At 37.7% G+C, this 14,211-nt stretch overlaps 1 protein-coding gene across 9 annotated transcripts in view; it reads right to left on the reverse strand.

Moving 5' to 3' along the window:
* Positions 1 to 14,211, reverse strand: part of ITSN1 (intersectin 1) — a 222,769-nt gene that overhangs the window by 19,049 nt on the left and 189,509 nt on the right. For all 9 annotated transcript variants that reach the window (XM_073361581.1, XM_073361573.1, XM_073361520.1 and 6 more), the window contains 3 exons: positions 3,745 to 3,866; positions 2,277 to 2,383; positions 395 to 578 (listed from right to left, as the gene is read on the reverse strand). In XM_073361581.1, the coding sequence (XP_073217682.1) occupies positions 395 to 578; positions 2,277 to 2,383; positions 3,745 to 3,866 (413 nt within the window). The remainder of the gene's footprint in view (positions 1 to 394; positions 579 to 2,276; positions 2,384 to 3,744; positions 3,867 to 14,211) is intronic.

Genomic DNA, 14,211 nt, shown 5'->3' on the forward strand with positions numbered 1-14,211 from the left:
GACAGGGCACTAGATTGAATCAAGAGGCCTGAGTTCTGCCTCTGAGCTGCTGTGTGACCTTGAGCAAAACACTATTTTTCTTTGCCTTTTTTTCTTCTCCCACCCTTTGTCCATCTTGCCCAGTCATGGCAGTTTCTTACTATGTATTTGTACAGCGCCTCGCACATTGGGGCCTTGATTTCAGCATGGCCTCTTGGTGCTACTGTAATAGTACTGACACTTTAATAATAAAAACTTCATCTTCTATGATGTTTTGACCAAATCTGGCTCCTCGATGAACATTCGGGCCTAAAGATTCTTCACTTGTCCACGGCATAGCATTGTTTTGTAAGCAGCAAAACGATTAGCTGCAGTTTGGAGGTAAGAAATTCACAGTGGTTATTTTGTCTCTTACTTTAACAAACTCCTTGAACTCTGGGACTTCATCTGTTTTCTGCTGGATTAGTGCTGCCCCATTGAGCTGGCAGCTGCAGAACCGGATGTAAGGTTGCATGTGTGGTAGCTGTGCTGTCAGAATGTCACCAATCATTTTCACTGGCATCCTCTCCCCAGACATCTTTTTACGAACACGCAGTGCTCTAGACACAAAGCAAAAGATGCTAGGCATGTTGTGTGTGTAACTGGACCATTAATGGATTGCCACTGACCCCTGAAATGAACTAGCTGATAATTCATTTTTGAAATGAAGAGGGTTACAGAACAGCAGAAGACCAGCACAGGATTTATTCCATATTGTAAAAATATACTATCATATTGGACTTTCAACCACCAGTCTGGTTTCCTTCTTGTGGTCACCAAACTGCTGTTCAAAATTAACTTGAGGCAAATCCAACTGAGAATTAATATTAAAAAAAAAGCAATGCAATTTCCTTGTTTTGTTAACCTACAATGAGACCACACCCTCTAAAACATACAGTTCTGTTCAAAGCATTTTCTTTCCTTCATCAGATCAGCCAATATGCTGGAAAGTGGTACAGTTTAATGCCTGAAAGAAACCACAAATAAAGCCAGATCCTCTACTGGTGTGAACTGGCATACAGCCACTGAAGTCCATAGAGCTAAGCTGATTTATACCAGTTAAGAATTTGGCCAAAAAATGGCTTAAATATTAAATAAAGACCACTATTTTTAAATGACTTGGACAACAATATTTTAGCATCTTAGATGCGTATCAAAAAGGAGACATATGCAGAAGGAGAAAGTCTGGCCTAATATCCATGAATCTAAAGTTTGTATCAACCATATAAAAGGTGGGACAGTTGAATTTGGGATATATGTCTTTGCATCCAAAGGCTTCTTCTGAGACTAAGTACTTCAAGAGTTTATATATTGTCACTTTAATATTTATCTGGACTAAACTTTAGTCCATGTACAGCATATGGTGTATGTACACAAGAAGCAATGCAAGTTGCTTCAGACAACATAAAAATAGTGCACATTCACTGGACTTAAATTGATTTCCAGGTTTGTCACTTAGGAGGAGAGTAATGTAAATATACTAGCATTACATTATACTGCATGCAAAACAAACTCATCATCCTGAAGTGAATAGTCGCCAAGAGATCCTCGAGGAAAACCCTTCACTGAGAAGTCCTGCATGAGTGACTTTGATGAAAGCATGTTGTTTTGAGTCTTGCACAATTGGAGCATAACCACCCACTACCATCAGCAAACTCTGAGCAGTGGACCAAGTGAGAAATAAGAAGGATGTTAGATTTAAATGAAACTGCCATTTTTATTGCCAGTATTTACATGAGTATTTATGAATATCAATGAGGGTGAAATGTGGCCAGGTCTACCAGCAAACACAGATTTTCTTGATGAAAATAGTTGATGTCTCAATTCTGCAAAGCAGTTAAGCATGTGCTTAAGTACATCTTTATTTAGCACATCACTTAAGCATGTGCTTAAAGTAAAGTATAAGCTTAGGTGTTTGCTGAATTGGAGCCTGAAGCTGAAAGTCTCCCTTGTGGGCTAAAATGAAATTCTTTTCACAAATTTGCTCCAGGGGAATTTTTCCTCTTTGGCACCGAACTTTGACCATTTTCACAGCACAACAGATTTATTTATTTAGGCAGTAAAATGATACTTTTTCACCTATGAAATATGAACAAACTACTTGATTTTCTCAAAAAAGAATTCAAAGCAATAATATTATATGTTTTGATTTTTTGCAACCTGCTGCTGTTTTCACTGGTAGCAAATATGATTTTCACACAATGAAATAATTAAGAGGGGGTGGGAAAGGTCAATTATTTTATAGAAAAGCAACTTACTTCAGTAGTTTGATATTGCACATAATCAGCTCCTTCCAATTAACAAAAATCATAGCAACCTCTTTTTCTGTTAGCAGCTCAGACTCCATCAGTGGTTTCTGGAAGATCTACAGATGCGGAAAATGAAGCAATTTAGAAAGTGTAGTGTTAAATCTGTTCAAAGTGACTAAGCTTCTTGTTCATAATCTCCATGTAGAGGTCTGCATACTTAATACAACAACATTTAATCTTCATTAGAACAGATTTCAAACATATTGTCGGCCTTAGAGCGCCATAATGTTTCCGGATAAGATGTTTGTGAACAGTGTATCACTTCACAAGGCATAATCTAAACTTGCATTAGTGATGTTAAACAAGATGGCTTATTTCTGTTTTAACCTTGGGCATTTTCTTATACTAGTGGTCACTTGCAAAATATCTCAGTAATAAATTACACAGAAGTCTACTTTGGACTCTACTCTACAGATGCCCAATTTATTACTGATTAGGGCTGGAAAAAAATTTGTTCCTGGCAAACAGAAAGTTCACCGAAAAATAATTTTTGGAGTCACCAAAACTATTCATGAATTCATACTGAATTCCGTGAATAGTTTCAGCCAAAAGAAAAAAAAAAACTAAAAAAACCCCAGAAATAGAAAAACATTTAATTTCTTTTCAAAATGAAATGTCTATTTGAATAAACCTGAACAAAATTATTTCAGTTTTTCATTTTGACAAGAAAAATTAACTTATTTTTTTCCAGATTTTTTGCTGCAGTCACAGAACTGAATAAATAACTATTCACTGATTTATTTTATTTATCTAACCACATATCAGGTTTGCGTATCTTGACCATTTTGGCAAAGAAGGGCTCTCCCTCAATTAAGAGGCTCACCTTAGATATCTATCTGGCTTCCATTTTCTCTACATGAAAGATGCACATAATAACTATTAAGAAACTGAATTTAGGCACAGAAAAGCAGATAACTAAGTGCCAACGTGGCTGTAGAATCTGTGCGCAATGAGTTAAACCTCTAAGTCTTAAGACCTTATACATCAGAAATAAACTTTTAGAATCAGGAGTAAAAAGACTGTACTAAAACAGAAGGTTTAAATGATGATGTCTCAGTGCTGGTAACAAGAGACTCACTTGCTCATGCCTACTAAAAACTCAAGTCAGATCATTCCTAGCAAGTCAGACAAATTTTCATTTCATTCAAAAACCTACAACTTCGCATGATTAAGTTACGAGTCACTATTTTTTAAAAATGGGGGACTACAGTTAGGCTCCCAAATCCATGTTTACGCATCTAAATAAGTGACCCGCTCTTCAAACGTGCTGAGCAACCAACAGTTCCCACTCAGGTGAGTATGAAGTGGTGGGTGGTCAGCACTTTTGAAAATCAAGCCACTGTTTCTGTGCCTAAATGTGGATTTAGGAGCTTACTTTTCAGCTCTCCTTTTTGTAAACCTTGGCCATTCTTCTTACCTCTGTGACTAACTGTAGGTCATTTACATAGTTCTCTTCTGTTACGATCAGTTCGTGGATGTATCCCTGCCTTTTCCTTTCAGTAGGTGTCAACATGTCCAGGAGGTGTAAGTCAGCACACCCTGGAAAACACAAAGGAGACAGAATTTAGTAAGGGCTATTTGGAAATAGATTCAAACCATGATATTTCAGCTAATGCGTCACTAACAATAACAGACACCTGTTCATTTAATTTATCATTCTCTCAACATACAACAGCACAAAATTGAAAATGTTTCATCTTTTATTTACTTGAAAAATCGAAAGGCTTGAGCTGCCTCTAAAGCGAGGCTCAATAAAAAAAAGTCATAGTCCTATTACTTATTTGTTCATCAACTCCATCATCTTGAATCTAACAATTAATAAAACAAATGAATGAAAGCCTGGCTAAAACAAAAGCCTGCAGCCTGAGGATGAGTGAACTAAACTTTGGTGAGCTTAAGAGGGAGCAGGTTTCAGGGACAGGGAGGCTAGAGCATCAAGGTGGATCTTAACTGCTGTGATAGGGAATACAATAAATACAATAGCAGTGAGAAGTATTCTCTCAAATAGCCATACACTGCAAGATTTGAGTTGGTTTAGAGTTGGTTCTGTTGAGAAGATGCTCCATTTTAGGTTATGTCTACACTAGAGAGCTTACAATGGCACAGATGTACCCCTGCAGCTGCCCTGCTGTAACGTCTCCCATTCAGCCGCTCTATGTCAGTGAGAGAGCTTTCCCATCTGCATAATTAAACCACCCCCAATAAGCAGCAGTAGCTATGTCAGCAGGAGAACATCTCCCACCTACATAGCATTGTCCACACCGGCACTTCTGTCAGTGTAACTTACGTCAGTGAGGGGGGGTGCCTTTTTCACACCCCTGCCCGACAAAAGTTTTACCAACAGAAGTGCTAGTGCAGACAAAGCCTTAGTCTGTCATTCTTTTCAAAGTGTACGTTCTATCCAGTAGTGTTCTGTCTATTTGATTTTATTTTAATTTTCTTCACTTTTCTTTTCAAAACTGACTATCCAAGTATCTAGGGATCTGATCCAAAGTCTACTGAAGTCAGTGGAGGGCTTTGGGGGGTGTCTTTCCATTTATAATAGAATACAAATATAATACATTTAAAAACAAAAAATTGAAACATTCTGGGCCACGAATGTCAAAATGGAAGGTTTCAATGTATTAAAATGCTTGGGTTTGATTTTTTTCCTGAATGAAAATGTATCAAAATTGACCTGTTCCCATGGAAAGTTTCAGTTTTGAGAAAATGGCATTTTCTGACAGAAGAACTTGCTATTGCAAAATTTTTCATGGAGTTTAGAATGATCAAGGCTTTTTATTTATTTATTTGTTCACCAGCATCATCCATGATACCAACATACCTAGACCTGACTTTGAGGAGAGTATTGTTTTAGGCAAGGTATTCTCATATTTTTCATAGTGTGAATCACCTCTCCTCCTATTCTCAATCATATCACTTCCTTGTGGCAACTATTGAAATTGCTTCCATGTAACCTTAATACTAGGAGAGTATTTACTATATTTTTAGCTTTTTAAATGCAAATTAGTAGCTGGAAACAAGGAAAATTCAGCCCCCTGTCACCAGCCAAGTTTCTATGGATCGCTATTAAGAAGTCCATGAACCACAGTTTGGGAACCTCTGCTTTAGCTAGCGCTCCCTCTGTTGGCTGATTAGCAGCAGAGCACACTCATGGGTTCTACATAAACAGTTTTAAAAAAATTTACTGGAGTGGTAGATTTGAAAAACAAAAATTAGATATGACTGGCCAAGGGGGCACCCTGTAGGACTATAGTAACTTTAAAGTAGATCATTTTGGGGGCCTAAACACTTTGACAATGGTCCTTTAAGATATTGCATATTGTAGTTCTTTAAATGAGATTCTTTAAACTTTTGTTGATCAAATGAGAAGGTAACGGTGAGAATAATCAATTAAATCATGTGCTGGCCTAGTGACAAAATATTAGAAACTCTGGGAGTTGTTCAAAAACCAAAAGCTTCAATCTGCTTTATAAATGGCTGCTTTCAGAGAAATTTTCTAGTACATACAGTACAACACAGGTCTCGTAACCAGAGTTTAGTTTTCTTACGGAGTTGCCAGCCTCAGCAAATACGAATACCCTACCTAAGTGTTTTTTGTTTTTGTTTTTTTAAGACTGGAGAGATTTTCTCTTCAAATATGCTGATGACCTCGGTTTGAAGTGTTATTCCAACCACTAAAGTTTTATACGAAACATTTAAAATCTCAAAAAGGAATATTTTTTCAAGTAGCTTGTCAGATCGCCAATGGGAACTTTAAATAGGCCACTTTGAACTTCAACAATTGGTCTCCTTTTGAACATTTAATATTTGGGGAAAAAACCTGATTTCAATCAGAGCAGAATAAGTGGAAAATACTTTTCCAATGCAGAATGGTTTTTTTAGGTGCATAAAGATTAGGAACTTTCTCCTCGACATAAAAAACAAACAATCTTTGGGTTCCTTTTCAAACTAAAATGTGAGATGAAAGGGCTACAGCTAGTTTTCAGGGAAGCCGGAGATTGTAAAAGGTACTTTTCTAAAAGTCTAAATTCCACTTGCAGCTGTAATAATATTATGAATTCAACCAACTAAAAGAGCTCCTTCCTTGCGGGAACCATAAACTGCCTTGGATAAGCAGGTGCTGCTGCCACTGACAAATGGAACACGTCTATCTCAAAAACCCTCATTCAGCAAGGAACGTAAGCAGGTTCCTAACTTTAAGCATGAGTAGTCACCAGTGCAGCTACACATGTGCTTAAGTTAGTCCAGTATCTAAATACCTTGTTGAAATAAGACTTAAGTGTGTTGCTGAACTCCTTCTCTGCACTTCTTGAAATTTTCCTGATTTTTTTAAAAAAGATACTTTATCATATTGAAGAGAGATTATGGAACAGTCCTTTTAAAAAAACTTGGAGTTCATTTGAACAACTTGAAGGTGTAAGACAGTTATTGTCAGTTATTATTGTATATTAACTTATTGTCAGTTAAATAAATAGACTGAAGGCATAGATCAGCCGAGGAAAGAGATATGGTTATCATCAGGTTAACAAGAAACATCCTTGGGCTATTACTCTTTTATTCTGAAACTTAAAATTAAATATTCACAGTGTAAATTAAAGAGAGTCTTCCCCCACCCCCAAATGGCTGTTATTGCTACTATTTGTATTGCAGTAACTTCCAGAGGCACCAATCATGATCATTGTGCTGGGTGCTACACAAACGTAAGAGGACAGTCTCTGCCCTGATGAGCTTACAGGTCCTGGACAAAAGCCCATCAATTACAATGGGCTCTAGGATCAGGCTGTAAATATGGACAGAACAGTAAATTGTTAAAAATAATAGTTAGACATTTTATCCCTTTCTTTCCATTCATTCTCTCCATCGCCACCCCTTCCCATCCATATGGAACCTAAGCAAGGCTCTTCTCAAAAGACAGTATATCTTTTATTTCAGATCAGAATTTGGAGGAAGAGGTTAAGATCCTCCAAATGTAAACTAATTATGAATCATGTTGGTCTATGGGGAAGGAAAGGTTTTAGGGGAACAGGAACAAAGAGGAAAGGTCTGATCATGGTTCCACTGAAGTCAATGGCAAGTGGGGTTCACTGGGGTTTTTCTTTTAAGCAATTAGTGGAGCAAAGAGTTTATAATTCCCAATTAAAGGAGAGAGAGATATCTGCATATTCACAATATTTAATAAGAAATAATCATGCAATTATGCAAATCCCTGCACTCTGATTGGTTAATGAGTATCAGTCAATGCACAGATATTCAGACACACCGTATACCTGAGAAAGAAACAGAGGATTAGGTAAACTGGATGCCTGGAATGAGATAGTGCACAACTGTTCCTCTGGAAAGCCTTTGGTCTCCAGTGACTGCAGGGCCCTCTAACTTGGGGAATTCTAGAATTGTAAAGGAGAATCCCTGATTTCATTTACAAAAGGAAAGTTCCTGCCCCCTTTTTTTGCAAAGGCAGCCTTGAAAACAAAAATGGATATAAACCAATCACTATAGATGAATGGAACAAGCAGCGGGGCTCTACTTCTGCAACAGGAATCTGGTGGAGACCTAACTATTCCACATGTGCACATACCCCTTTAATGCAAAATGAGTCAGTTATGTTTGGGATGTATCCCCAACAACAACAATGGATCCCAGATCTAACCACAGTCTTTACGTCAGCACAGTATAGTGGTGAGATCACAACTGACTCCTGTCCACTGTGTCTCAAGGAGGTGGATGCAGTACAAAATTATTTCATAGGCTTGCCCAAAAATGCTAAGGCTCTGCATAATTAGGGGAAAATAATTATATCTCAATACTTATACAGCATCTGTGCACTCTGATTGGCTAAGACAATCCTATTTTGTCTCTTCTTTTCTTCTGAGCTTACTGGCTAACTTCAGATGTAAGAATGGCCCTATTGGGTCAGACCAAAGGTCCATCTAGCCCACTATTCTGTTTTCTGACAGTGGCCAGTGCCAGGTGCCCCAGAGGGAATGAATAGAACAGGCAATCATCAAGTGATCGATCCCATCGCCCATTCCCAGCTTCTGGCAAACAGAGGCTAGGGACACCATTCTTGCTGTATCATCAACTTAGTACAAATATCTGATACTGTGCATCCTCCACTGGGGGGCAATATCACAAGGGGTTGTAGACTCCAGTGATCAAATAGGTCTTCTCCAGCTCGAACTTCTATGACCCTATGTTGTCTGTTAAAGAATGTTTTTATAGACCTGTAAAAACACACCACCACCATTGCCTAACTACAGTCAGCGTATCATAGAAATAAAATCTAGTACTCCATTTAAAACAAATATTCTTTAACCCTTCTGCACAGAGAATCCTAAGGAAGACTGTAAAATGGTGATGGTGATTATAGTAGTGGTAGAGTAAATTGCCCGACAGCATTTTAACCACCATGTCATCAGACCTGATTATCTGAACTCTGGTAGCCAGATGGCACTAGCCCTCCCAGAAGTGCGACAAAAGGAAATCTGAAGAAGATCTTTGTTCTCACCTATTTACCTGATATTCACCAGGACTACAGAAGCATGATTAGCCCAATTCCAATGGACATAAGGAGGGAGGCTACCTACTGACAGACAGAAGGGGTGCAAAATTCCGTGATGCTTTTGTCTACCCCTCGTTTTTCCCCTTCACCATTCTGCTTCATTAAACAAGGTCCAAATCTTCCTTTATGGCCATTTTTAACAATTTTTGAAGGTTTAATCAGGCAGCCACAGCAGAATGAGCAATGGTACTCCCCTCTAGAGGCAAAAAGGCCAAATAGCTGTGTTCCAGCGAAGAATATTGCTCAGTATCATTACTTGATATACCTTTTATTTATAAAGTGCTGAAAGCGTACAAGACACGGTGAAGAGTTTGCATAGGGTATACGCTTTCTTAACTAGCCACACATCCATCTACTGGTAGTACATGGACCTCTCTAAAAATGATTGAAATTTTGCATTAGGGGAAAAAAGACCTAAGAACAATAGGTTTAAAGGGTCAGCCTACAAAATATTACATGGGCTAATCTTTCTGCCAGAACAAGTCACAGACGACATATGCCTCCTTCACTTGCTCACACCCAATTCTTTAGAGGTGGTAGGTCTGATTGATACAGATTTTTCACAACAGTCATGTTAATTTTTGTTAAAATTCTGAAGTGTAAATGAGAGTCAGTCTGGCCTTATGAAAATCAACAGAACACATTTCTAGTACGTCACTGTCAACCCTCATTCTGCAGCTACAAAGGCCTTCCTCAATGTTTTGTGGTTTTTTACACTATCTTACTGGGGAAGAAAGAAACATTTGCTTCAATCCTGTAACAAGAAGCTGAAGGGTAAAGGCTGGTTAGGCACTCAAGGGGGGGGGAATAGGAAAACTATTAAAACGTCAAAAAAAATATAACTAAATTATTTCTCCCCAAAATTTGCCATGGGAATAATAAAATCCCATGTGCATTTAAAAATATGAATTAGCAGATTTCCATTGACTTCTGGCAATTATTTAAAGCATTGAGGGGATCTGAAAATCATATCACTAATCCAGGACCAAATATTGCTCATCATGGGCCTCTGACCAGTGTTTGCTAATGACAAGGAAATATGGGGAACTCATCTTGCACTTGAATACCATCATTGATTTGGAACAGGAAAGAGCAGCCCAGTCCAACTTTACACTGTCTTCAGCAACAAGAGTGAGCTTCTCAGTTAACAGTCTTGAAATTTGCTATGAATGTCAACTACCGAAGTTTACTGTACAACAGAGCAAGAGGTAACTTTCACAGGGTGACACATTTGAATCCCTACTAAGGTCCCGAACAGTCCTCAATGGAGTTAGAAGAACCATATTCCAAAAACTCAGAAACAGACATAGAAGTAAACTTGTTACTTAATTATTTCTTTCAGGACAAAGCTCTCCCTGTCATCTTGCTTTCCTGGCTTTACTTTCTCACCAAAAGAAGGGGAACTGATACAGAATTCCTCCTTCTGAGGAAGAGGTCAGGATCCAGAATTACCACATTGCTGTGTGACTTTGAGGAGCGGTCCAGTATAAATAATCCTGCATATGGCTGTGAGGAATGTGATCTTTTCATGTGGAGCCTTTTACCTCCGTCACTGATCTGAATCCAGTTCAGCTTGGTAGTTACCAAAAGACGTTACCATCTCACCACAAGTTACCAAGGAATTATGTTGACCTGTGTGTTGGAGGTGCTAGTCCAATACTCTGTGGGCACAAACCAAAACCCTTGACAGTCTGAGCAGAGAGGTTAAAAAGCAAATGGACTATCAGGGCTGAACTTCCTTCTCACCACTAGCTACAGCTGCTGCAGGGTCAGAGTTTAAGCCAATTGAAGGGGCATGAAGGGCAAGGAAGGAGAGTGAATGGAAACCTCACATTAGCAATCATCCCAAAGTTCTTGTTCTGTAGCTAGGATAAATAGAGGCTTTAAGTATCCCATATGGTCAAACCAATGCCTTCCAGAGGCATTAGATTCACAAACTTTACTATAGTATTAATTGATAATATAAATTTACAAATATGAATACAGTGAAACAACAATACTTTTCACCTAATTGTTAATTCAATAATACAGCAGAATGGAAACTGATTTATACTGTTGTCAACATTGGGTCATTTCATGGCATTATGCTAGTTATCACAAGAGGTTTACAAACAAATTTGTATGGATTTCAGCCGGACTAGTTTTTGTTAGTTTGTGCTCAGCAAAATCAATGCAGCTTTCCTTTAAGGAGTTTCTAAAATAAAGAGGAATAAAGAAAATCAAAATGATAATTCAGGTAAGAGGCCTGATGCAAAGTCTGCAAATTTGTTGCCTATATCAGTACTTAAATACACAGTCATAGTTATTCTGTTAAACTACACACTTAAGCTACTTTTACTCAAGTAAACAGAAGTTAGAGACTAATCCCTATTCCAAGTAGAAAAATCTCTCTTCTACAACCTGAAAAATGCCAAAGTAAGTACAATACTCCAGACAACCCACATCACAGGAACGAAGTCTTGCTGAAGGCAATCAGTGCTGAAAATTGTTGCCAGCTCCATCGAGCATGCTTGGGAAGTCCCTCTCCAACCACTTTCATGAAGGACACTTCTTCCTCAGATGACTAAATGTCTATGAACTGTGCAGAAAAGACTTAAAACGGGCCATAAACCCAATCTCATCATTGTCCCTTTGAATGACCGCTCCTTCCCTGTATGCAGTGTTGTTGTAGCTTTGCTGTTAGCCAGAAAGAACAAGAAAAGCTTCTATGCAACATGAGGATTAACCTTTTCTATACCTAGAATGGCTTTCCGGAGCCTTGCAGCATGAGGCTAGTGACAGGATTTCCCTCTTTTTCTAAATTGTGGTTATATTAAAAACCTGTTGAATAATTGACAGGCCATGCACCCTCCCTCCTCTGTGTACATCATGGTGTTACTTCCTCCTAGAGGGGGATTAACTTCTGCTGGTTTTGCAGTCCCAGGTCAGGGGACTGAAGAAACAAGGACATGGGAGTAATTCATCACAGGAAGCTCTGAATCTCAGTGTGGCTGTGGAGCTTGGCATTTGAGTCACTATGGCAGGCTAAGGTTTCTTCTGGATACATCTGCTTGTCACCTGAGGCATGTTGCATATACACTAAGAAGAAGCTGCAGAACCAGGCTCAATAGCCTTTTGGGTTTTGTGTGGTTGAGGAGGCTAAAGATCTTTTTAGATGGACTGGGTGAATGAAGAGGGAGAAGAGTCAAAATTGGATTCTGAGGAATAACTCAAAGTCTTTGCTTTCAGTGGTGTAATATTAAAGGATCTAATTTAAGCTTTTTGCCTTTACAGTCCCTTTGATTTTGTTTTTACTTAATGTAGAAATTTGAAAATCTAGAAAGGTAACAATGGATGTGTATGACAGTTCATTCTGATACTACAATTCCTTTGCAAATAATGTAACTACATAGCAGATACAATTCCCTTGAATTATTATAGTCTATTGAGTAAACAAATATTATGGATACCTTTTACCTTCATGTGCTTTAACATACACCATAATGGCTCACTTGAACGTCTTTTTCAGGACACATTAGTCTGTACTTTGAGCTATTCAGTGAGTTGATTATTCGCAACAATGGACTGCTTTATAAGCTATTGCCCGTGTCAAGTGGTATACAGCACTCTTCAGAACAAGGATTCTTGGCACACTATACATTAATGTGTTTATAGAAGCAAACTTAGACTCTTCAGTTCATGGCTCATTAATCTCATGAACTTTGGTGCCATTGTGATTTGTCAATCACGCATAATAAGTGAGTGTATCAAAATTTCTTTTGAAAATTTTTTTAAAAATATTGCCCGCTTGATTTTTTTCTTCTTCTTCTTCTTCTTCTTCTTTTTTTTAACACTAAAAAAGAGCACGCACACAAAAAACCACCGGACACCACTACATCTACACAGAAAAGAAAAAATATTCATTTAAGTACTGTAATTACAAAGATTTTGCCCAAATTTGGAGAAAATCCATTTAGGAGCTGGTGTTATACAGGACAATATTGCGTTCTGGACAAATGTTTATAGTCAAGTTACACATCTTTTCACACACTATCTTATAATGGGAATGTTGAGAAAGCCTCCACTAAAGTGACATTGGCATGCATGATTACAGTATGAAAATGTTTGAGTGCTACGCAAAATATTTACTTTAAGTTATGCTGGTGTACAGAGCATCTATTTTTGCAAACCAGTGAAGGAAATACACTATATTGAACAGTGCTGAATGCACTTCTAGGAGAAGGAAAAATCTGTGTAGCAAACTAACAAGCAAATTTTAAGCTTAAATCCTAGATTTAAAATTAAGTTTGAGAGTCAATGTGGTAACATACTATAATTGCTCCACTCTCTACGGACAGATGAGACTTGCATGTTGATTGGTTTCAATGTAGCATTTAGAAAACACTTACGATCAGGAGCCATGTTGAAAAGTTGTAATTAATTGTGATCAATTTGAGCATGTCTCAGTATGCAAAGGAAACACCACAAACTTCCCTCTGTATTAAAAGCTGAGTTTCAGCTTATTCATGTATGGTTAAGTTGTTACACATACTAATACCACTTGTCAAATTCTGTTTGTACACAGCAACAAGAAGACAAACACATTTTGGTCTAGCTTTTTATACGAAGAATTTAATTATCTATACATGTGACTAATTGTAAAGGCTGTATTACAGTTGTTAAAGCTGCAGGTTTTTATATATTTATATATTTTACATTCATATCAATGAAAATACTGAAGTGCAATTGAATAAGGAGCTTCACTTGTTCTTTGCACCACACGAAAAGGGGGAAGGAAGGAACTCTACGACACCGCCAGCATGAAATTTAGAAATACATGAACAGAACATGACTAAACGTTAAAGTCATTAGTAAAACGGCTATATTGTGCTTGAGGCATGGTTCTTCCCCCCCCCGCCCCCAGTGCAGAGAGCACCAGGCATTTCATTAAGAGCTTATAACTAATGTTTGAAAGACAAACATGGCTTAGGCTACAGCACATCTACTACATAAACTTGACTGTAAGCTCCATTTAATATTAATTTGTATAAATTCCACAGTCTAGTTAAAAAATGTAAACATTGGAAATTAATTGCAGGGAGATATTTCTATACATTCTTTCTTGTCAAGATAATTACTTGTTCAAAAGATGATGTTCCATAGTCATGTAAAAGTAACGATGGTAATAAAACTTCACGTAACAGGTTGAAAAAAAATAATGTTAATTTTCAAAGACCACATGAATGTAATATTCAACTGATTTCAGATATGAAAATGCAAAAACCACACAAATCTGAGACAAACAAAACAAAGATGCTTTCGTACTGTAGCTACAAATAACTG

This window comes from Lepidochelys kempii, chromosome 1 (assembly GCF_965140265.1).
Source record: "Lepidochelys kempii isolate rLepKem1 chromosome 1, rLepKem1.hap2, whole genome shotgun sequence".
Taxonomy (NCBI): domain Eukaryota; kingdom Metazoa; phylum Chordata; order Testudines; family Cheloniidae; genus Lepidochelys; species Lepidochelys kempii.